The sequence below is a fragment of the Lathamus discolor genome, chromosome 5 (assembly GCF_037157495.1).
Source record: "Lathamus discolor isolate bLatDis1 chromosome 5, bLatDis1.hap1, whole genome shotgun sequence".
NCBI lineage: Eukaryota > Metazoa > Chordata > Aves > Psittaciformes > Psittacidae > Lathamus > Lathamus discolor.
In genome coordinates this window covers 33,431,586-33,456,695 of record NC_088888.1, presented here as the reverse complement: position 1 = coordinate 33,456,695, position 25,110 = coordinate 33,431,586, and the positions used below count along the sequence as shown (strand labels likewise).

The window sequence follows — 25,110 nt, the reverse complement described above, 5'->3', positions numbered from 1 at the left end:
GAGAAACCTGAGCTTTTTTTTTACCAACTTTTCTGAATGTTATGAGAACTTCCGTGTGCAGAGGATGGTATTTTTAACTTACAATAGCATTTGATGTATCTGAGAAGGTAGAAGCGTTCTTATAGACTAGGATGGATAGAGGTCATCTCGAAAAACACTGATTTCCTTTGCATGGCTAACATAGTGGATATGATGATCCATGGTTGAAGCAGGTACTACTTTAGCAAAGGTAATAAAAAGCTGTAGTCAGTGGATAGTCATAAGCTTATATAAAGCTTGCAATTATGGGTACCAATAGAGATAAAACTGACTGTCACTAAAGAAATACTAGGGATAGCAAAAGGTGATGCATTAACTAGGGAGGAGAAGATACAAGGCAAATGATGGAGGATTAAAATTATCTAAGACACAAAATAGGAGAGGGTTTTTAGGAGAAAGTTATATCGTTGCAATGATCTGTAACTTCACGGGAACAGCCTCAGGAAAGGTACAGTGATCTTCAAAAAAGGACTTGAAATTATCTGCTCTATATTGTTGTGGGTTACTCTGGTAGGCAGCTAAGCCCCATGCAGCTGCTTGCTCATTCTCCCTGCCTTGGTGAGATGAGTACCACAAATGTAAAAGCGAGAAGATGCATGGATTGAGGTATAGACAGTTTAATAGGTAAAGCAAAAGCTGCATGCACACAGCAAAATAAGGAATTCATTTGCTGCTTCCCATTGGCAGGCAGGTATTGAGCCACCCTCAGGACAGCAGGGCTCCATCACACATAACGGTTACTTGGGAAGACAAACACCATCGCTCCCAGCATATCCCTCCCTTCCTTCTTCTTCCACTCAACCTTTACTGCTGGGCATGATGCCATATGGATATATGGTCTGAGACATCCCTTTGGTCACTTGGGGTCACCTGTCCCAGTTGTGTCCCCTCACAGCTTCTTGTGCAGCCACAGCCCACTCGCAGGGCAGTTTGATTAGCCAAAAAGGCCTAGAGGCCAGCGCAAGCACTGCTCAGCAGTGACTAAACCATTCCCAAATTATCAGCACTGGTCACAAATCCAAACCAGAGCCCTACATGAGCTACAATGAAGAAAATTGCCTCTATCCTAGCCCAAACCCATACATATATATATATATGAAAATCATAGCACAACAAAATGGAAAAGCTCTGTGTTTGATGTCGAGATACAAATCCAACAAAAATACATATGAAGGGTTGGCTACCTGAAGCCAATGAATACCGTGCTATCCAACTGTACACACACTCTAATGAAGTCAGTATGTGACACACAACACAGTGCCACAGCAGGGCTCATGAGCAGTCACACAGTGGCTGTGAGACCCAACCAATGCACAGTACAGCTACATTTGAAAGCAAATCAATTCCCAATAGTATATTTGGTATATATATTTGGTACATATATTTGGTATAGCCGTATCCCCATGATGCTGGGACGTGCAAGAGGGAGCCTGTATGCTTGTGTATGTGTGGCAGAGGTGGCTCTTCTGGTGCGCTGATCCCGTCAGGATGATGCAGATGGGGAGTGCGAGCGTAGTCATCTCTTCTTCCCTCCTAACTTAATGCCGATGCGCTGCAGGCCTGGGGGAGCAGAGACCGTACACCCTGAGCTCGCGGCACGGGCAAGGGCCGGCCTTGCCCGAAGCGTCGTTGCTCGCTGGGCCTGTGCACAGCTTCACACTGGGCCTCCACCGCCGGGCCCACCCGCGGCCCTCTCCCTCTCCAGGGCGGCGGAGCTGCCTGCGGCCCGCCTCCGGCTGGGAGGGGCCGGCGCCACGGCCGCTTTCCGCCCCGGTGAGGATCGGGGCGGAGGGGGCGCCCGGGATGTGGCGGCCGCAGCCCCGGCCGGGCGGTACCGACAGGCGGCGCCGCGGCGGCGGGGGCGAGGCGGCAAGCTCAGGTGAGGGGGCGGCCTGAGGGCCCCGCGGCTGCCGAGGGGGAGGGCGGCCCGGGCCGGCGGCGTGAGGAGGGGAGCGGGACGTTCACCTCCTCACGCCGCCTGCCCGGTGGGGCAGGTACCCGGGACGGGGAAGGAGGGCGACGCTGAGCCCTAACGGGGCCAGGGCTGGCAGCGCTTCTCCCGGCTGGAGGCGCCGGGCGGATCGGTTGGGTGCAGCCTTCAGGCTTGGAGGGCCGGCAGCTCTGATGTTGGGAGTCGCGTTGAGCACTGGGGAATTAAGGGTGGAAAAATACGGATCTCTCGTTTCTCAGCCTTGAAAGTTTGGGAGTTTTTAATGCTAAACCCCAGTGATGGCAGCTTTTATTTCACAGTGAATACAGTCTAAGAAACTGTGCTACAACATTGAAATGACATGCTTGTTATCTTTTTAACTCAAGAAATCCTTCAATTTCATTTCAGCCAGTGTGAGAACAGTTACACTGATACAAAGGTGTGTAATTTATTGTTTTTAAAATGACCAACTGCAAAGAGGGAAGTAACAGTCACCCATATGCTGCCTCCAAACTGGGCTTAAAGGAAGAGAAAGGAAACTGACATCTTAATAGAGAAACTGTGCATATATACCCTTATGCATGAGTTCGTAAGACTGTGACCTCTAGTGTGGATGAGCTGCTCTCCTCTTTCCTCAGAGCAGCAGCCATCAGCTGGCCTGAGCTAGGGCTGCCTGTGTTACCAACACGGGTGCTGGAGAGAGGCTGGAGCTGTGGGGAGATTCTGGGAAAAATAATACTTCACCTTTCCCAGGAGAGCTGGAAGAAAGACGTGTCACTCGCTGGGTGCGTCCGCTGCCTTCCGCGTTGTGCGGGATACATGGTTCTCCCAGCTCCATTAGTCCGGCAAGACTTTCTGCAAACACTTCAGTTGTCCTTGCCAATGGTTTAGTAGAAACCAGCTCATTCATGTTTTGGTAATCCACACTAATCTTTGTGTACAAGTGCTTGAGTAACTTTTTGCTGTGCTGCTGAATAGAGATTTAAGAGCTCTGCAGTGAAGTGCTTTTATAATAAGGGCTTTCACAAAGTATGCTGCAGAACACATACCAGCAAGTGCTACTGGTAATTAAAAGTAAATGAGAGATTTGAGAGAAATGAGCAAAGTACACCAGGATGCATTATCTCTGGCTTTATCCTTTCGTATTTGTTCATTTACTTGCTAATTTGCTATTGGCCTTACAGTAACTCATGGAAGTGCGTGTTCTTCTATATTAAAATTTTCTTATCTAACTACTAAAGTCTCTGATACTGTTGTATAGGTATTCCCCCACGTCATTGCTGAAAAGGAAGGCGCTGAGAGTGGTTTTCCAGTTGAAGCTGAAGATTTTTACTAGGGTTTTAAGCACTTACAAAACTGAAAAGTAAGGATATTTAGAATAAATATTTGATTTAAAAAGAACAAAGTTGAGTTTAGAGGTTTGTGGTTACTTAAAATGTTGTGGTCATGATGGGTTGAAGGAATGTAAATGAACCTCAAAATGCTCATGAACAGTGTTTTGTATACTTGTGATTAAGACCATACCCAACTATGTCTTTTTTTTTTTCCCTTGCTTCTCAATGCTTATTCTATTAAAGTTACCACTTTTCTGTATAGTTCATTGAGATTAGGCAGTGAAAATAACCTGTTCTCATACACGATACTGATGATTACAGTGCAGCAGCACTCTAAAGAGTGGTAAGAGGCAAGTATTGTATTGCTGCTGGCTTCCTTTCTCTTCAAACTTAGATAAATCAGCCTTTGTTCTCTTCAGTAAAGTGAAGTCAAAAGTTTGGGCCTAAGCTGCTGCTGCTGGAATTGTAGTGGGGTCATGTAAGAAAAGAGGATTTATTAGCACCAGGATAAATTAATTGTGATGAACAGGAAGATGAAAAGCACTGCAAACAACGTTTTGTACTCACAAAAGGGAAAACCCTAAAGGTTAATTCTGACTTTGTTCACAAATTAGGCACACTTGGTTAGGCTTTTTCTGCTCACCATAACTTGGGCCTTCAACAGCTACTGAACCACCTGACCTTTCAAATGGGATTTATTGGAGTGTGTAACACCTCTTGGAGTGCTCCTTGGGAGTTATGATTTTTTTGGGGTCATTTTAGCATTGGATTTCCTTGAGCTGACCTTCTTCCTAATTGAGCGGTGGACAGGCTGTGGCCTTTTGTGGTTTTGACCATAATACATATTAACAACTCTTGTGGAAAGGGATTTTCTTACCTCCTTTGGAGTATATTGGCCTCAAAGGTGAGCAGAAAGGAACCTGCAGAGTTGCCATAGTGATTTCCAAGTTCATCCTTAGCATCTTGCATCTTTTTCCAGAGAGCAGCCTTTCATGCTGTGTCACTTAGATTAGGATTGAGCTCACAGAATGTTGTAATACTATTCAATATTCTCGAAGGAAAACTGCTGCAAAACTCTTATGTATTCGGGATGAATGTGCCTTTTGTAAATCAGCAGTCACACGAGGAGAAAGCTGGCCCTCTTGTAGAGAACAAAGGCTGCTGTGCCTATGTTATGCCTGGTAGTATCCTTACTTGGAGGTGTTTACTTAATTCTGTGTAATGTTAAATATTTAACTCTCCATTTAATTTTCTGTTTTCTTCTCTTTCAGCACATGGGCACAGATTCTGTTAACTACTCACCTGAAAAATGCTTTCAGGGAGAAACGTTTCTTTATCAGGCCTCACAGCTACTGTTGGTGTGGAATCTGAGATCTGCTGTCCACATTGTTTGTTTGTTAAACATGAGTTTTCTGTATGGAAATTGAATTAGCTTTTGACATGGAGTTACTTCCCTATTTATTGACTGATGCTGAGAATGTAGAGTGTCTTAATGACTAATCTGAAGTCTGCAGGCAGAGGGCTGAGATCATGTGCTTGCCTCAAGTAGGGTTTCTTTGTTCAGCGCTACTCCTTTGGGGCATACAGAATTTGGATTCTGCCTCCCCTTTGTACATACTGTACAGTGCTGCTCCCTCTGTTTCAGACCCTCCTTCATCTTACAGCCGTGCTTCCTTCCAGCATATGTCTTATTATCTCGGTGTGATAAATTACTAATTGGGACCTTGCTGCCTAATGAGTATGATCCGTGGCACTTTCTATTTTTTCTCATCCCCTCCTCCCTTTCCTTCCTCTCTTACTGCCTTACAAATAGGTGTGTTAGTTTGCAACCCTGGTGTCTGAGTAAATTGTCTAGTTACTCTGCTCTTTTTGCCTTCTGTCAATATGTTTATTTATAACAACAGCAAATGTAAAAATAAATATTTTTACCTTGAAAAGTAAATATTTATTATGTAAACAGCTGTGTACTCAGATTTAGGGATGGAAAGTGGAAAATGCATTTTCTTAATAGTGCTTTGCTAGCTCCTTTTGTTTCAAAGGTGTATGCATTACCTATATTTATAGGTCAGATCAGACAGCATCTGAATCAGAACTACAGGTATAACAGTAATTTGCTAAGCACAGTGTATGTATGCTCAGATAATAAAATCTCCTTGGAAGATTGCTGTGTGGGAGAAGTGGCTGCTTGAAACTTAGAGCAGAATGAGTGTGATGTGTGTGAACTTGCCCTGTTCTCTCTAGCAGCAGAAGAGTTGGTTGGAGAGGTTTCTTTTGCTGAGGGGTCGGGAAACTGTTGCAGAGGAAAATTTCTTGCTAGAGCACCTTTGAGGCAACCTGTGGAGCAAAAAGTTAAGTATTATAAAATTGAGCAAGAATGAAAGGGTTAGTATCTGTGGAACAGGCAGGAACTAGGAGTTGATATTAGATTTTTTAGAGTTGTTTTGCAAATATCCTGATTTGTGTAAGGTGAGGCATGTGGCATCAGTGTAGCTTTTCAAGACATTGCTATATTCTGCATGATAATGATGATGATGATGATGATGACGATGGAAAACTAGAATCAAATGATAGCGATGTTTTAATGTGCCTGATGATAATGAAGTTTGACAGTGGCTCCATGACTTTGCAGATTGATGGGGTGAGCAGAGTAGTCTGTAGCTCAGCTCATCTCTCTGGTAGCTCTTGGAATTAAAATTGGCATTCAGGCTTTTGGGTCTGAAAAGTGTTTTTTGACCATTGAAAGCAACCATTCTTAGGGTGTTTTAGTTTTGGTTTTGGAAAGCCATAAAGCCTCCAGAGAGCTTGAGAAGTGGAAAGATGATTTTTCCTGCTAGTAAACTGCTTTCTTGCTGTTTTAGTGGGATGCCAAAAGTATTTTATTTCCCATTTTTAATGTTATTGTGGTAAGCGTCCTTTCCACTGACATATCAGCTTAGTTTTATGGTTTATCACTTCGGCAGATATACAGGCACCTGGAATGGTGGTTGTGGAGACTACTTGCAAGGCCAAATGCTTATAGACAGAAGCTTTTTTCTTATGTTATGGCTATCTAATTCTTGTGGTCTGGTTGTTTCCCTTCCCACACGAGCAAATGTTTGACTTGAAGGGAGCACCCCAGGGTTTCAAGGAAGGACCATCCCCAAACCTGTTCAGTGTGATGAATCCAGGTAGCCTCAGCCCTGTAAAATATGCGACTTTCTGTTGTAAGGGCTAAGCTGATCATATGAGGAAGGGCTTGATTTCCCCTGTTGTGGGAGAGCATGGCTTTGGGGACAAGAGCTTACACTTCTCTGTTAGTAACCATCCTTTGTCAAAACCTTGAGGCAGGGATGAGGTTGAATTTCATGTGCTGGTCCAATGTCCAGCTGCTTCCTGTTGCTAATGGCCCATGGAGACTCAAGTTGGGGGGTGGGAATGGGCAGCGCAGCTGTTTGCTGAGGCTTGGCTATTCCCTTTTATTGAGCAGTGCATTAATCTGTCAGTATTTGCTCTAATGGCTCAGGCTCTGATCAGGAAAGCTGAGCTGTTGACATCCCAGCTTCAGTCTTGAAGAGCAATAGGCACACCAATCTCAGGAGAGCAAGACAGACAACAGCTGAGTTTGGTGGTGCTTTATATTGCTGGAGCAAGATTTCTATGATTTTAACATCTTTGTGGTTGCTGTGTCCAAAGTGGAAGTGACACAGAAGGAGTGCTGACATATATGCATCAGCAGTGGTGTGAAGTCTTGGGGCCATAAGATGCTGTTGGACACCCTGTCCCAGGCTATGCTGGCACTGTGGTGGGGCATCAGTGTTTTACCACAGCACTGTGCTGAAAATTTGGTCCTGTACAGCCAAACCCCTTGTTTAGGAGAGAAGTACATTTTTATTTGCTTAAAGCAGTGAACATCTTGAGGAGACCCTTGCTGAAATTGTGTGAGAAGGGCCTGGTTGCCAATGCCTGGAGTGCAGCACCAGTGCAGATGGTTGTCCTTGTGGTTTTGCTCTCAAACTAGTTAATAATCAACATGTATCGCATTTCCCCTTTCCCTGGAAAAGCTGAATGTGCTCATGGCAAGACAGCTGCTATAGTGTTCCCATGCTTGTAGTCTGTCAGGGTCTTGTACAGACTTGGCCATGAGAGGAACTGCTGCGGTTAATGGTTCCCTCTGAGCAGGGCATCAATGTCTGCTTCCTGTGAGAATGAGGACAGAGGAAAAGTCCTGCTTTGTCAGGGTGTCTCTGGTTGCTTAAGATGAAAAAAGACCAGCACATGCTTTTTCTTAGAGTGCAGTAGGTAAGGTTTGTTGTCTTTGGTTGAAGAGACTGGGTATATTCATGCCATTCACTTTCCAAATTAATTAAATGTAATTTTAAAATAATTTAGCTGTGCCATAACTACTGATAATGGTGTGTAGCAACAGCTTTGCTGTGTTTCTGGTGAGTTTGGTTTGGCACTGAATTTTTTGATGGGTGTCCAGACATTTCTACTGGATCTGGACACACATGCTTCTTATGTTATTACTTCCCGCACTGCCAGGTCTTAGAGGAACAATGTGTGCTTTACATAGGCATTAAATGTGGCTCTAGCAAGTTTAGATTAGCTGTGGTTTTAATATTGAAAGGCCGGTATGGCGTGCCTGTTCAGTGCAAGCCATTTGAGAAGTACATGAGGTTGCTGTCTTCAAGGTTTCTTCTTAGGAGCAATTGTTCTACATGTTAGCTGTCTGAAATGATCTTTAATGACTTGAAAATCATGATACAATATATGAAAGTAGGTTTTAAAAGGAGGATTACAATGCAGGGAGCTAAGTGGGAATAGTAATAGAAGTAGTAATAATAAAAAAAAAAAAACCCAAAACTGACCAGGTAAAGACGATGCAGAGGACAGCTTAAGGCTATTCGAAGGAATTCTGTGTAACAGCCTGTGTATTTTGAGCACCGACAGTGCAAAGTAGTGGAAGAAGAAAGAGATCAGCCCCAGAAATCCCTCAAATTCTGTATAAAAACAAGGAAGAGAACAGAAAGAACTGTATTTATGCACTCAGCTATGCAGAACATATGCATTCTTGGCATGGTTATGGGTGCCTGACTCAGCTGTGTGGCAGAGTATTCAGGTTTGCCTTTTTTCATGCCCATGTTAGAATTAGACTTTATGGACTGAATAGAGACAATATTCCCTGAGCAGAGGTTATCTTCCTCATTCCTTTGCCAGGAAATCTGTGTGAGAGGCAGGTTTCATTGCAGCTGTTCAAATGTGATATTTCTGTGTGTGTGTTTAATGCCCTTATCACCATTTAAGGGATTATGTTTCTGAGAGGCAAGTGTCTTCAGACAGTTATAGTCTTGCAGATGGCTCTGTCTTGGCCTCTGGTTGGCAAGCAGCCTAGGAAAAGTTATCAAAATAATTTTTAATAATAGTAAACTGAGTGATGCCTTGAGAGAAATGCTCTCTGATGTTTGTGCAAGCAATAAAAAAGTCTCAGTAATAAACATTTTGTGAAATAACAGCAGTAGATCAAAGTGACATTTAAGTGATGCTCATGAGCATCATTTAGTCACCAGCTAACTGCTAAAGGTCTGCTGCTGTGGAACATAGGAGTTATTGTGTTGTTATGCCTTGTTGTGTTTGTCTTGCTTAAGGCACTGACCATCATTGAAGTTTGTGATTTCTGTGTGTGTCTGTGTGTGCTGGATGCTTAAATGCTGGTTGTGAACCTATTTATTTCAAGTACTGAACTTTGTTCTTAATTTTGTTCATAGAAAGTCAGCTGTTTCCAGCTTCCAGGATGTGGCAACACTATTGTTTAGCTTCCTTGTGACTCCTTTGTGGAATTAAATCAGATAAATTGCTTTCTTGCAAAGTTGGATGCATCTTCATGTGTAAAACTCTTGAACTGTTGTTGTGTATATAGACAACTAGTGGAATACTGCAGATCCTGAGACATGTATTTAAAGCTTAGAGGTTAAGATAGGATAGCTTGGGTTGGACCAGGAGGTCTCTGGTCCAACTCCCTGGTCAAAGCAGGGCTGACTGAAGTTGTACCAGGTTGCTCAGAGTTTTACCCTGTTGGGCCTAGAAAACCTCCAAGGACTGCATGACCTCTCTGGGCAGCTTGCTCCACTGCTTGGCTGGCATCAGGGTGAAACAGTTTTCCTTTGCATCCAGTCTGAACCTCTCTTGTTTTAAGTTATGCCCATCTCTTTCCTGTCCTACCCCTGTGTACTGCTGTGTATGGATTGCTGTTATCCTCACTGTTTGTATGTAACATCTTAGGAATGTTGTTGCTAATAGAGGGTAATCAAATGCCATTTATAATGTCTTTAATGGAAGTTTTACAGTACACTCTTGGCATTCTTTGATTTGCTTTCTTCCTATAGCGTAGTATTGTATTTGCTGAAATTTAGTGTTGCTGCAAATATATCTTTATACCCAAAGAGGGCATTCTAACCTTAAAGATGTTCTTAGTTCTGCCCTCGTGGCTTTCTCTGATAGAGAAGTCCTTGCTTATGACTCAGGCTTTAAGGTAATTTAAGACATTTCATACATTTTTGTTCAGTAAAGCACTATGCCGTTTTCATTACAGAGAAATTAAAATCGACGTGTCTTCTCAGTATCTTTCACAGTTTTATTGGCAGCTCTTTGTTTTTATAAGGCTATTCATGCATGATGTTCCTGCTCACTGAGCATTGGAAGGAAAGGATGTTTCTCAGATTGTGAAACTTTTGCAAGTACTTTCAGAATACTGTGAGTTTCCCTTTCGTCCTAGTCAGGACAGGATTTAAAAGGCTTCCAGCTTAAAGGTAGCACTGTTCCACTTGGAAGTTTAAGGAGCCTGTTGATGGACTTCTGTCTATAGCCTGATGGACTTACTTGACACAGATATTTTATAAATATACTTTCCTGTATCAGATCTGTGGGTTAATAAAGATTTGTTTACAAAATTTGGATTACAAAGACATAAGCAAGCACAAGTCATATTGTTAAGCAGTCATGTAAATATCGTGTTTGTATTTGCTTCAAATTTCTGGGGAAAATGTAGGTTAAACCTGAAGTTTCCAATGAAACTTCACTGCACAGAATTCCACACAGGATGGCCTTATTGCAGGGATCTGCCTTGGGGGAACTCCAAGGTTTGATAGCTTTGAGACGATTCAGATAAAGTTCTATTCAGATGCTGCTTTTAAAGAATCTAATATTTTCCACAAAGACAGGAGCTGTAAAGGTACAAAGCCTTAGGTGTATCCTTACAGTGAAAATGCTTTCTCTCTAGCTGTCTTTCAGGAGTCCTGCGTAAGTCCTTACTTCTGTCTTGGGTGTGCTTTGTGACTCGGGTAAATTGTGTAGCTTCTCATGTGGTCCGCTTTAACCACAGATTACTGCAGTACCTCAGGACTCATGAGATCAAATGTCTCTGAAAATGCATTGCTTTCCTTGAAAGGAAGCTACAGCAGTTCTGTCTGCTACTTTATAACAATAATACCCGTCAGTAGTACTATGTGTAAACCTGAAAGAAGCAGGGGAAGAAATTTCCTGCTTTTGCTACAATAGTATGAACCAGGGGGCTGTTACATACAACTGAAAGTGATAAGCAAACATGAGTGACTTTGCACAGGACCCTCTAATCCTGGATTCTGAATTCAGATTTTCTAAAGCAATCAATAAATAAATAATAATAATAAAAAAAAAAACCAAACCCCAAACAGTATGGGAAATAACGAGTTAATGATCTGTATTTATTTTGGAAAACAATTTGAATGACGCTCAAAGTTTTTCTCTGCCAAGCTTTTTGCTTCTGCAGCAGATCTTCTCAGGTGTGTGTGTTTAACACCATATGGTACAATCTGCACCTTTTTAAATCCATTTAAAATGCTAAACTGAATCCAGAATATGTTGACCTGAAAAAGAAAAAGGGGGTTGGCTTACTCAAGACAATCTTAGAGAATATTTTTGAAAGGTAGGTCTGATTTTTGCATTTACTTTTAATTATTTTTCAACTTAAAGGACTTTTGTTTCATTACAGTATCACAGAGAGTGTGGTACTTGCACCCAAGAAACATCTGCAAGTTATCATTAGGTACATGAGTAAGGGTACAATTTCTCTGAAGATTAATGTTGTGCTTTAATTTACATGGGTAATAGAAGCAGACAGGTAAGGTTCAATGAAAGGTGGCAGATCCTATGGCCTTGTACTTAGGTGGGAATACTTAAGTGAATTACAATAGCATGTGGCAGAAGTAAGTTAAAAAAATCCTCTGGCAAAAATCTGGGCTTTTGTTGAGCATCACAGGCATATGTTAATAAGTGTAACCTGTATTATTAGCTAATGTATGTTTGCCCAGGGAGACTGTCAGAGTAAATTGTGGCAGGTAATTGTCTTGATTTCCTAGACATGAATAGCAGTGATTTACAGTCACGGGAAGGAAGCTCTTACAAGAGTGTTTTTATTGAGTTGATCTCAAAGGAGATGAATGGAGCCAGTGTGTCTTTAGAGTGGGGTTTGGTTTAGATGCTCAAACAAACTATGTGTGTGCTGTGAAAGAGGTAACAAGAGTCCTGAGAACTGGCTGCAGTCCTGATAGTCAAAAGGCAGAGCACCTGGGGGCAAGCAATGAAATCAGTGGGCACAGCTGAAGTAGGGTTGGGCTCCTTTTATATGCAACTGGAGAAGCCTGGAAACTTCTGCGCCCTGCTGATGGAGACAGTGAAGCAGGAAGGATTTCCACCATGGAAAGGGATGGGGTCCCTTGGAGGAGACTGGGGAGCTGGATGGTCTGGAAGCTCATGTTAAGGGGACTTTTAGCAGGCAAGTTGAAAGGTGCTTGATAGCTGTTGTGAGGGGAATCCTATTAATGGGGATGGGGGAGGCTTGAGTATGTCAGGGTTGTGACAAATAGGATAAACCAAAAATGACCAAAGGGGTGGTGTTGAGGAGTGATATCAGGAAAGAGCGTATTTGTGTGATTTTTGAATGTTGCTTGGGAGCTTTGTGGGTGGTTAGCACTCTAGATGGTATAGCATCAAGCATGACCCTCAGTGAGAAGTCTAGAGCAGCAAGTGGAAAGATTTCTGGTACAGCTGTCTTTTTCACTTACTTAAAGAGAAATAAGCAATTGGTTTGTGAAGACTAATTGGGAATAAAAAATGCAAGGGAAGTTGGTGGAAAAGAAGTCAGGGTTTGATGGAAGCGGTGGAAAGCATGTGCAGCGCTGGGATTGGCAGAATTGGAATGGAAACAAGAATAAGTGACAGTGAAAGTAGATCTGTTGGTGTTGATGATACCCTCCCACAGCGGGCATGGCTTTTGGATGTACGTGAAGACAGGGCTTTGGTCCTCTTGAGTTGTTAGTTTCCAGTTGTGGTGTGAGGTGTGTTGGGTGACTCTTGGGGATCTCCAGGAGTCTGGCTTCAAAGGCTGTGTTCCTGCAACACCTGGTGATGTGGGTAGGAAATACCAAGTTTGGCCACTAATGTCAGGGCTCTTATGTGGGGAGGTGTGGGCTGTTAGATGTCTAGCACTGGTGGGTGCCTTCTTTGAGTGCTCTTCAGCCTTTTCTGTGAGGTCTTCTCATCCTCTATCAATGGCAATTATCATTCTGTGCTGGCACACTGGTAAATTCTGTAATTCAATGCAGTTACCTTGTAGAGAAAATGTTTCTTCTTTCCTGGACTGTTAATTTTTTGTTGGTGGTGTAACCTGTGCTAAGTAGAGAGACCTCTGTCCCACCTTATTTATAAGCAGCTGTGATATTTGCTAGAAGACAAGTGTTCTTGCCAATGGTTAGTAATCTGCTGCAGTTTCAGCAACATCTACTATAGTACTTCTCCCAAAACTTGTTCACACGGTAATTCCAGAATTGCACCTGAACCATTTAGTTTTCTCCTCTATGCTGAAGGAGGAAAAGGATATAACTGATGTCATTGCTTCTGTGGTCTCGGGCCCCATAAAACAAATTTTTCATTTCTGTTTTGTCTGTTTATGGCCATAGGTATGAGTTGTAAAGATCAAACCATATTCTTACCTCAAAAGGGATATCATGTGCTGCTTTCCTGCTTACCAGTGTAGGTCTCTAAGGGAACTGCACTGAGCTTGCTGGAGCACGAAGGTTGACTCCTTGCAGGCTATGACATCGACTGATGCTGCAGGGTTCTGCTGGCCTTTAGCAAGGACTTGTGTTGCTGAAGTTGTCTGTGTAGTTGTTGAGGATAGGAGAGCAGTGTTGCAGTCTGTGCCTCATGGGTTCAGCTGAGGATTATCTTGCCACTCTGTGTAGTGATTGTCAGCCAGCAGAAACACAATCCACAATCACTGCAGCAAAGAGTGGAGGATACCAGAGTACAGAAATTTGGTGGGAGCATGAAGAGTTGCAGTGGTTTGTGCAAAGCCCTGAGAGTTTCTTTCTGGGGGAACAGGGTGAGAGACTGGTGCTGCTCATTTGCCCGCCCCCTCACTACATGTGGGCTCTGTCACATGCATTGCTGTAATTGCAGTTTGTGTACATGCCTGCCTTAAGCAGTATCTTGTATTCAAGCTGCATCCTGAGGTGCTGGGCTTTCTGTGGGAAGTTATTGCTCAGCTTTCCTGGTGTCTGGAAGTCCATTCTATCCCCATTGTTCTCTAAATAGCATTGACACTGCATCCTTGCAAGCCTGACTGGCGATGTAAGGTAAACTTCCTTCAGCAGGCAAAGGAGGAGCATTTGTCCTGGGACTTCGATATTAAACTGTAAAGCTAAAAGCATTCTGACTCCTCACCCTTGACAATATAGGAACTGCCACATTGTTTTATTTTCATTAGATGTGATCACTACTGAGCTGTTAAGAGAAAATTACTTTCTATTTCAGTAATCTCAATTCTGGTTTCAGACTGACTGTGCATCAGATGCTTAATTTGGAACCCACTCTCTTGGTGAAATTAAAAATTCAAATCTCCAAGCTGGAGAACTCAAACTGTGCTTGAATTAGAAATTGACTGCTGTCAATGCGCTCTCACACTTCACTTTTTTTAATTTCTCCCTCCCCTCCCCCTGACGAGTTTTATATTAGAGTCTTGCTGTAGATGATCTGACTGAGCAGAAGTAGTGGAAATCCACACTGTCATTCTGTAGACAGAGTGATGAAAGAGAAGTGTGGTGTGTTAAATAGACCATTCTTGAGAGGACTGCTGTGTACTGATTACATAGTTGCATGCATATTTGGTGAAATACTTCTATGGGAGATGACTGCAAACCCATTGTGTTGTTTGCAAATTAATTTAGGACCTAAGCAAACATCACCATTTCTATTAAAAATCCTAGTTCCCCTGTTTCTATGTAACATTTAAAACTGTTTTCAGATCTTTACTGAAAGAACCAGAACATCTCTATTCTTGAGACATTTGTCTAAAAATAAGCATTGGTTATCTATTGTGAGAATTCTTGCTAGGTTTGCAATTTGTGTGTCCTTCTGCCTCTTTGGAAAACGGATAATCTTCTCAATTACTGAACGGTAAGTTAAAAATTATTATGCTCAGAGGTTTAAAACAAACTGGGCTGGATATTTTTTGAGGAAGTTAAATGTCTTCTGTTATTGAAGAATATTATATATTCTGTGCGCTGAAGGCATCCAGTGCTGGTACTGGCTTGTTTTTCCAGACCTGCTTATGTTCTCCCCCAGGGTGTTTTATTGTCCATCAGGGACTGGCTGGATCTAGATGATCTTTAAGGTCCCTTCCAATCCAAACCATTTTATGATTCTGTGATATAAGTGGTCCTGCTTAATTGCAACAGCAGAGTCACCTGGCTGTTCTAGAGTAAATTTGGCTAGTTAATTCTCTGGCCAATGAAATGTGTTTCCTTGTAATGCAGCGGTGAAGAAGTTGGGAGGTGTAATTTTCATTCAGCTTAGAGGAATGCAATTTCCTATAATAGCCAAGCCTTAGATCTCAGGTTGCCAGCCATAGGGTGTTGATTAGTTATCAAATAGGCCTTTACAGTGCGACTGTATGCTTTCACAAGCTGGCTACTTATATTTTTAAATTTGAAAAGATCAGAAAGGCGTATTTTTTTCTGTCGCACCAAGGTGCTTAGGCCCCGATTCAGCAAGGCACTTGCTTGAGAAAAAAGCCTGCTTTTGTGTGCAGTCAGTGCCCTGCTGAATACTGATGATGCAGATGTGTTTTAAAGTCTTAGTAGTATCAAGCACAATTATGGTATGTAATTAAGCAAATTCCTTATTCCCCCTGACTAAATAGGTGATTATTAGTGATACGGGAAGCTTTTAATGTTTACCAGCTTACTTTTTAACAGCCATTTTTCTTTTTTTCTGTCTTAGTGTTTAGGCAAACCTGTGTTTAAAACCCTTTTTCCTGAAGGGAAAAAAGAAGTTGATGGTATATTGAAACTGCTGTCAGCTAATGTGATTCTTACTGTAGTGAGAGGTGCTGTAATTTCGTCATATCATAAAATGAGTTGTTGTGCTAAGGAGGTAAGTGGCTCAAATGTAACAACTCAATGACATGCGTGTTATGGGAGTGTGTCAATACAAACGCAATTATTTAAACACTGGCTATGGAAGAGCACTTTGACTTCTAAAATGCACAACTCTGAAGTGTTTTTAATGAAGGGTAGAAACCAATGTGCATTTAATGACTTCAGAGAATATTGTGTATGTGATGTCTTGGAAATTTAGCAGTTGATTAACTGAACCCAGTCCGGGACCTTAGGAATCACAGGAACCCTTAGTGGGGAAATAATTTGCAAATGGTATCAAATGTAATACAGCTTAGCCATTGTCTGTTCTGTAGATACGCTTTATAAGATGCTAGATAAATCAAAGCATTGTTAACATTCCATTAGTAAGGTGAAAAAGCTGTCCGAGACCTTTGCTTTTTAAGAGTTATGAAAATCTTTATTGAAAAGTAACTTTCTTTGGAAGCTTACTTGTGTAAGGAGATGGTGGTGGTTTGTTTTAACATAGGCTGTGTTGAGATCAGTGCCATCTTATTTTGAAGAGTTAGTGATATCTTTGAAATTCAGCCAATGAGTTAAAATATAACTAATTGGGAACTTGCAGCATTTTATATATTGATGAAGGAACTGAACAGTAATGGTTCTTGTCATGCCAGATCAAATAATCACTGGGAAATTATTTTTTTACTGGTATGTTAAATGTTTGTGTGTGGCTATATATTTGTAAATAATAAATATTTTCATCTCGCTTTGTTTGCGTACAGTTTAATGCAGATGTTTAAGGCTTCCCTACCAGAAGCAGCGCTACATAAATGGCTTAGAGCAGTGCTTTGATAGTAGGATTTGAATATGACCAAGTGTCTTTCCCTCCACACAACAGTTACCACCCACCAATGCTCTGAAGGTGAATTTGTTATTCTAATAAAAATAAACTGTGTGTAATATAGGTGTATTCGTATAGTTGAGCTCTCTTTAAAACTGCACGTATGATTTCTCAGTTATTTTCAGGGAGGTCTTAATGAGCTTGCAAGCATTCTGCATTATGTCTTTAAAGCAGGGGTGGGGAGATAATTGCTTTGGAGTTTCTGTGCTGATCTATAAAATCCTAGTGGACTGCATAAAAATGTAAGGTGGTTAAACCTGTCTGTCCACAAATGATACTGGAGCCTTTGGTGGAAAAATTGAACTGCCACTATTGTGGTAGTTCCCACTGTACCCAATTTCCCACTGAGCAGAGTGGAAAACTCTCTTTGGCTTTACCTCTCTCTCTTTCTTATTACTGGTACAACTAAGATGTGATCAACATTGATGGTTATGCCTTGCTTTACAATAGACTTCCCCCTTTCCCCCTCCACTGTGCTTTGGCTCCGAGCTGTTAGATTTTATGAAATGCTGGTCCCTAGGAAAGTTTGTTATGGTGAAAAGCTCTTTTAACTATTTCTGGGCTTTCAGAATTTGTATTTGAAGCAATTTGCATATAGTCTGACATTAGAATATACATTGCTTCATCTTCTAGGATTGTAACATATTAAAAATTAGTTTGTAATTATAATTGAAAGGCCCTTCTCTTCTGTTTGTGACTTTCCCAGGTGCATGTCTCACACAATGCATTGCATGCTGTAATGTCGGGCTATTTTAATTTCCTTCAGTTACTTCACTGTCAAGATATTGCCAAGGAACCATGTTGATAGCCTTGGAGTTAATTGCCATCAGTTATTTGCTGTGCTTGAAACTGAGGGAATTGCAAGAAAAATTTGAGGCCTGCTTTTCTTTAGCAATCTAGCTGAATTAGTTCAGTATAGTTTCTGTATCTGATGTGCAAACAAAGCAAGCTATGGTTGGAAGTCTATGCAGAAAAACAAAGTTTCCATAACTAATTTCAAATACATGATGATAAACAACTGAACTCACACTAATCTTAAAAAAAGAGACATGGCAGCAGGGTAAACAGCACACAGTATACCCAAAGCCATAGTAGCATCCTGTCTGGATTTCAGGGTGGCTGAGGGTACTATGACTGCTCTCTAGGAGGGATCAGGTTGTGGCTGCCTTCTCCCTCCATCATCCCTTGGGGAAGGTGTGTGTGTTCACGTTGAGGTGCTGGTCCCAGCTCTGTGTCTGTCCACTCCTTCTCTGGCTTGTGCAGAGTGCAGCTCTGACCAGCTCAGGTGTAGTTGTTCTGGGGGTTAGGACCTGCAGCCCTCTACTCCTAACATCTGCTGAACAGCCTGTGGCTTGGGCTGTAATTTTCAGTATAATTTGGGCAGCAGTTCTGCTCTGGTAGCCAGGTGAGGGATTTGTGCTGCTGGACTTGCCAGGAGGCATACCTGACGTCCGTAAAGGAGCTGAATGGTAAACCTGTCTAGAGGAGCACCGAAGTGGGTGAGTTTTGCATGGACTAGTTCAAAGTACTGCAATTGTACCACTTTGGCTCCAAGAATTTGTAGAGTTGCATCCATTTCACTTTGTGTGAATATCTAATGCTTTGGCCAATTTAAACCTTACTTACATTAGCTTAGTTTAAATTTGGTGTTTAAAGAGCTGTGATTATCTGTCTACTTTAGAAATTCATAGTGATTTAGTGAGAACAATTTTAAGCTGATTTTAATTAAACCAAAGAACCTTTTCCATTTTTACAGATGAGGCCTGTGACTAGTCTTTGTAAATGGTGATAAAGTATATCCAGTTTTGGAATGACTTTTCTGCATGACTGATTTCTTCTGCTGAAAGGAAACTTAGGCTGTTATTCTGTATATAAATTAAAAGAATTAAATTCTAAAGAACATTTCGTTCAATTTTTGTTCCCTTACTCCAAAAGTGGTTCCTATTTGTTAAGACTTCTATTAAATTACTCCCAGTACAGCATTTCAGTGTCTTTTTATAGGAGACAGGCTGATGGACTCCCTGACCTTTTTTATTTGTGATTTCTGTGATGCTTTTTCCTCTGACAAAAGACAATGTAAGAGGCAACTGGGGTATTCTAATTTATGGTGGTAGGAAGCAGAATACAGAAGCTTAACTGTAGTCACATGGTGAGATGTGCCACTATTGTAGTATGTGGAAAAGGTATAAATTGCTTTTGTTGAAGGTTATTTGGAGAAAGTGTAGTGAATGTTGGAAAAATTCTTCTGGGAAGTTCCAGGGCCAATGCTTAAATTTTTATATAGGATGTCATTGTATTGAGGTGTGTATGAAACCTGTATTAGGAGTTGTCGAGGGGTTTAGATTACATGCACATATATCAATGTAAAAATTGTCAAAGGGTTTTAATGAGAGATGAATATTATAATGAGAGATGAATATTAAATTTATTGCATGTAAAGAAAAAGATTGGAAACTTGTGTTCTTGGAAGAGCCCTGTGTGGGTGATGAGAATGTTTCTGTCACCTGAGCTTTGGGCAATTGATTCTATTTCAATGAGTAGAGGGCAGGTAATTGAAGGCATGATTCAGGTAGTCGCTAGATCTCTTTGAAGGGTGATTCTGGTAAATAGGTCCAGTCAATATGTTTTTGTATTGCAAAATGGATCATGGTGCAGAGCGTGTATTCTCATTGATTGTGCGCAGGACAGATGAATGGAATACCTTTTGACTAGCAGCAGTAAATCCATGTGAATTTGAAAGTAGTCACCATGTAATTTTTCACCCATATTTTTTTTTTTCTAATAGAAATATGCAGAAAACAAAGACCAGATACCACATTCTGATATCCCACTTTTAATGTTTGGTGTGTTGTGTAATTTTTTTTTTTTTAATTAATTAATTTATTTTTTATTTTTATCTTGATTCTTTCTATTCTGCTCTGCAAACAGTAAATCTATCTTTTCATCTATGTAAGTAAGGTATATGTGGGGAAATTGAGCTATTGAGCCTTTTGCTTAATGATATCAATGCTGCAGTAATGCTACCAACTATATGGTGGCATTAGTTTTCTAGAACTGATGGTCCTCCATGCAAACCTTTTCCTGTAACATTGTATTTTGGACAATAGGTAGTACAGTAAAGCTAAATGACAATGTGTAAAATATCTCATTAGACTGACATCTGCAGCTACAGACTGTTACAGAGTTGCATCTGTTCTGGAAGTAGAATCTGAATCATTTGCTCATACTAATAACACATGGATATGATACACAAGAAACTCGGTGTGAGTAACAGATTATGCACAAAATTTCTTTGCATGGTTCTCATCTTTTTTGTGAAAATTCAGTCCTATCCTAGATGTCCTCGTAAGTCTGAAAATCATTCTGGATCGGAGAGACTTTGACCACAGAATCACAGAATCACAGAATCCCAAGGGTTGGAAGGGACCTAAAAAGATCATCTAGTCCAACCCCCCTGCAAGAGCAGGGTAACCTACAGTACATCACACAGGAACTTGTCCAGGCGGGCCTTGAATATCTCCAGCGTAGGAGACTCCACAACCCCCCTGGGCAACCTGTTCCAGTGCTCTGTCACTCTTACAGTAAAGAAGTTCTTCCTGATGTTAACGTGGAACTTCCTATGCTCCAGTTTACACCCGTTGCCCCTTGTCCTATCACTGGATATCATTGAAAAAAGCCTAGCTCCATCATCCTGACACCTACCCTTTACATATTTGTAAACATTGATGAGGTCACCCCTCAGTCTCCTCTTCTCCAAGCTAAAGAGACCCAGCTCCCTCAGCCTCTCCTCATAAGGGAGATGTTCCACTCCCTTAATCATCTTTGTGGCTCTGCGCTGGACTCCTTCAAGCAATTCCCTGTCCTTCTTGAACAGAGGGGCCCAGAACTGGACGCAATATTCCAGATGCGGCCTCACCAAGGCTGAGTAGAGGGGGAGGAGAACCTCTCTTGACCTACTAACCACTCCCTTTCTAATGCACCCTAAGATGCCATTTGCCTTCTTGGCCACAAGAGCACATTGCTGGCTCATGGTCATCCTCCTATCCACCAGGACCCCCAGGTCCCTTTCCCCTTCACTACTTTCCAGCAGGTCAACCCCCAACCTGTACTGGTACATGGGGTTGTTCTTCCCCAGATGCAAGACTCTACACTTGCCCTTGTTAAATTTCATCAAGTTTCTCCCCGCCCAACTCTCCAGCCTGTCCAGGTCTCGCTGAATGGCAGCACAGTCCTCTGGTGTGTCAGCCACTCCTCCCAGTTTTGTGTCATCAGCAAACTTGCTGAGGGTGCACTCAGTTCCCTCATCCAGGTCATTGATGAAAATATTAAACAGCACCGGTCCCAGCACCGACCCCTGAGGAACTCCACTAGTCACAGACCTCCAGCTAGATTCTGCGCCATTGACCACAACTCTCTGCCTTCTTCCTTTCAACCAGTTCTCGATCCACCTCACTACTTGATCGTCAAGCCCACACTTCTTTAGCTTATCTATGAGGATGCTGTGGGAGACAGTATCAAATGCCTTACTGAAATCAAGAAAAACTACATCTACCGCTCTACCATCATCCCTCCACCTAGTCACTTCCTCATAGAAGGCTATAAGGTTGGTCATACATGACTTCCCCCTCATAAAACCATGTTGGCTGTTCTTAATGACCCCCTCATCCTTGATATGCCTAGTGATGGAGTCAAGAATAAGTTGTTCCATCACCTTTCCAGGGATGGAGGTAAGGCTGACCGGTCTATAATTACCCGGGTCCTCCTTCTTGCCCTTCTTATAGATTGGTGTGACCTTTGCCATCCGCCAATCCTCAGGCACCTCGCCCGTTTCCCACGACTTACCAAAGATGATGGAAAGTGGCCTAGCAATGACCTCCACCAGCTCCCTCAGCACCCGTGGGTGCATTCCATCCGGGCCCATCGATTTACAGATGTCCAGTTTGCATAGCTGATCCCTAACCCAATCCTCATCTACCAAAGCAAACTCCTCCTTTGTCCTGACTCCTTCTGGGGCTATAGAAATCCGGGGCCCTCGGGGAGAGTCTGCAGGAGTAAAGACAGAGGCAAAGAAGGCATTCAGCACCTCTGCCTTCTTTATATCCTCTGTCTCCAGGGTACCCACTTCGTTCAGCAGTGGGCCTATATTGCCTCTTGTGTTAGTTTTACTTGCTATGTATTTGAAGAAGCCCTTTCTATTGTCTTTAACCCGACTAGCAAGATTGAGTTCCAAGGAGGCCTTAGCTGTCCTAATTGCCTCCCTACATCCTCTAACAACTGTCCTATATTCCTCCCAAGCGGCCAGCCCCTCCTTCCATAATCCATAGATTCTCCTTTTCCACTTGAGTTTGCCCAGCAGCTCCTTGTTTAACCATGCCGGTCTCCTAGATCCCTTACTTGACTTCCTACTCATTGGGACGCTCCGATCCTGAGCTTGGAAGAAGCGGTCCTTGAATGCTAACCAGCTATCTTGAGCTCCTTTACCGCCTAGTACACTTTCCCATGAGACTTCCCTTAGCAGTTGACTGAAGAGGCCAAAGTTGGCCCTTCGGAAATCCAGAACTGTGGCTTTGCTAGGTATTCTATTCCTCCCACACAGGATCCTAAACTCCACCATCTCATGGTCACTGCAGCCAAGGCTGCCATTGACCGTCACCACTTCGACCAAACCCTCCTTGTTGGCGAGTACTAAATCTAGCAGCGCTGCTCTCCTAGTTGGTACGTCCACCATTTGCATTAAGAAATTATCATCAATGCACTCGAGGAACTTCCTAGACTGTGAATGACTGGCTGTGTGAGTCTTCCAGCAAATATCGGGGTAGTTAAAGTCCCCCACGACGACTAAGGCATGTAGTCGCGAGGCTACTTCCAGTTGCCTGTAGAAAGCCTCATCAACTCCTTCGTCCTGATCAGGAGGTCTGTAATAGACCCCCACAACTGTATCACCCGTGCCAGTCTGCCCCTTGATTCGTACCCACAGACATTCCACTTGCTCCTCATCCGACCCCGGACAAAACTCAATACATTCTAGTTGCTCTCTCACGTAAAGAGCAACTCCACCACCTCGCTTCGCTGACCTATCTTTCCTAAAAAGGACATAGCCATCCATGACCACATTCCAGTCATGTGAACTGTCCCACCATGTCTCTGTAATTGCCACTAGATCATAACCTTTAGCCCGCACACAGACTTCTAACTCCTCCTGTTTATTCCCCATGCTGCGTGCATTGGTGTACAGGCATTTCAGGGAGCCAGTCCTAGTACCCTTTTTCCCCGGTGGGACAGGGTCTAAAAAGCTATCCTTTCCCACAAGTGAAACAAGAGATTGATAGTCCTCCTTAGCCCGCCATCCTTCAATCCCTAGCATGTTCCTCTTGGGCTTGTCCCCAACAGGCCCAGTTAAATCCCCTCCCCCCTTCCTAACTAGTTTAAAGCCCTGTCAATAAGCCCTGCTAACTCCTGCCCCAAAACCCTTTTTCTTCTCTGGGACTGGTGTATCCCGCCTGTCACCAGCAAACCAGGTGTCCCATACAGCAGCCCGTGACTGAAAAACCCAAACCCCTGCCTTTGGCACCAGTCACGTAGCCATACATTAACCTGCAGAGTCTTCTTATAGCACCAGGTCTGTGCTTTACTGTGCTGCTAAGCAAATTGAGAATGAGAAAGCACAAGAGTGGTGCTATGAATAGGAAAGATGCTGTAATTCGTTGTACCCAGGTTTGTGTCCCAGTTATGTTAGTGAGTTCACTTAAAAGCAGGTGCAAACTCTTTAGAAAGTGAATGAATACACACAGCATTCTCTGGCAACACCTTTTCTCCTCTCTCAGCATTATGGTCAGTGTCTTTGCTTTGTTGAAAGAGAAAGCAATGCACTGTGTGAAATTCCTGAGATGATTATTTTCAGATGCTGCAATATGTTGAGCCTAGGAAACTGTGGAAACACTTTAATGACTTTTTTTCTCTTCCCCAGTTGGTCAGGAGCACTTCATGCCTGCGGGCTCTCTTTGTAAAAAGAAGCTGGCAAGAAGACCTGGATACATGAGGCCAGAAGCTCAGCGACAGGTAGATTTTCAGTCCCTGAGTGCCTGCAAACCATTCAGCCCAGAAGAGCTCAGACATGGCAAGCAGCAGTGTGAGCACCATGAGAGCTGCTCTCTATGCAGACAATGCCAAAATAACCTTGAGTTCTCATGCTGTAGTTCTGTACTTCCTGCTAATGGGGTAACAGTGTTGTCCACTACTGGAAATAAGCCAGAATGCCACAAAAATCTACCATGTTGCAAGAGTCCACAGTCAGAAAACACAGTGATAATGGTTTACGCTACTGCAGCAACAAGCAAAGGAGATGTTTCTGCTGTATGCTCTACACAGCAGAAAAGTGATGGTGATAAAGTGAGCAAGCCTGCAAATATGTGTGCTTTGGATCAGACAGAAGTGAATAACAGATGTGAATATCAAACCAGAGATGTCATTTCTCGTTCTGTTGGGGCACACGATAGCTTTAGTTCAAGTTTCAGTTTCATACAGCTCTCCCTGAACTCGACATCTGGCGTAAGAGATGCTGAAGGCAAGTCAACCGTTGAGGAAACTGAGTATGTTCAACATCCCAGCACTGCAGGAAATCTGCAGAAGCCAGAAGAGATGACGCGCACTCATGAGCACTTGGGAGCTTTACGTTGCTTCTCTAGGCCCTGTGAGGATTTGGAGTATGAAAATGAGACTACAGTGAATGATAAACTGCAGGACTGTGAGACTGTCTCTCTCTCAGATACAGATGCAACATATTCATATTCTACGGATTCCTCAGATGCAGCATCTGCTGGCTCTTCTGTTACCTCAGGCTATGAAAGCTGTTTTACTGTTAGTGACCATAGCTGGGATACTTTGATAAAAAAGTATGAACCAGTGCTACAGGACTGCCTGCTTGGCAACCGTAATACATTAAAGGTTAGTAATCTCACTTCATCTTTGATTCCTCCCCTGGCCCTCAAAACATTTGTATTTATAGAGACAAAGTCAAAGCTGATGTAGAAGTTGGGATGTTAATGGCTTTTATCACAGTTGTTCATGAAGGTTTACAGTAGCACTCCGCATAATAAAAGTGAGAACTGGTTTTGTTTTCTTTTTGGTCCTTTAAAAAAAGAAAAGTGATTATTTTTATAGTACCCTATTCCTATGTTCGACTGAAACTGTGATCCTCTTATTTCTGATGTCACACATCAGTTTCTGAATTCAACAGATACTGTTTTCTTTCACAGATGGCTGTTTTGTCTGCAGTTTGGAGTATGTGTAGTATGAAATTTGAGGGTGGTAGGAACTCTTTTCTTGATGCACCATGATTTAGCAACACTAAACTTTGTAACTAGAAATGTGTTAAGTTTAGCCAGGTTCTTGGAGTGAGGCATCCATATGAGAGTAACCTGTCAACTAATGATGGGTGGCCTCCCCACATGAAGAAAAATGAGGGTCAAGTCCTTGTTCTAACTCCAACTGGGA

At 42.5% G+C, this 25,110-nt stretch overlaps 1 protein-coding gene across 4 annotated transcripts in view; it reads left to right on the top strand.

Annotated features, from left to right (window-relative positions):
- Window positions 1-1,787: 1,787 nt before the first annotated feature.
- DISC1 (DISC1 scaffold protein) overlaps window positions 1,788-25,110 on the top strand; it is a 200,698-nt gene continuing 177,375 nt past the window's right edge. For all 4 annotated transcript variants that reach the window (XM_065680273.1, XM_065680272.1, XM_065680271.1 and 1 more), the window contains exons 1-2: window positions 1,788-1,918; window positions 23,585-24,561. In XM_065680273.1, coding sequence (XP_065536345.1) covers window positions 1,843-1,918; window positions 23,585-24,561 — 1,053 coding nt within the window. In that variant the 5' untranslated portion in view covers window positions 1,788-1,842. The remainder of the gene's footprint in view (window positions 1,919-23,584; window positions 24,562-25,110) is intronic.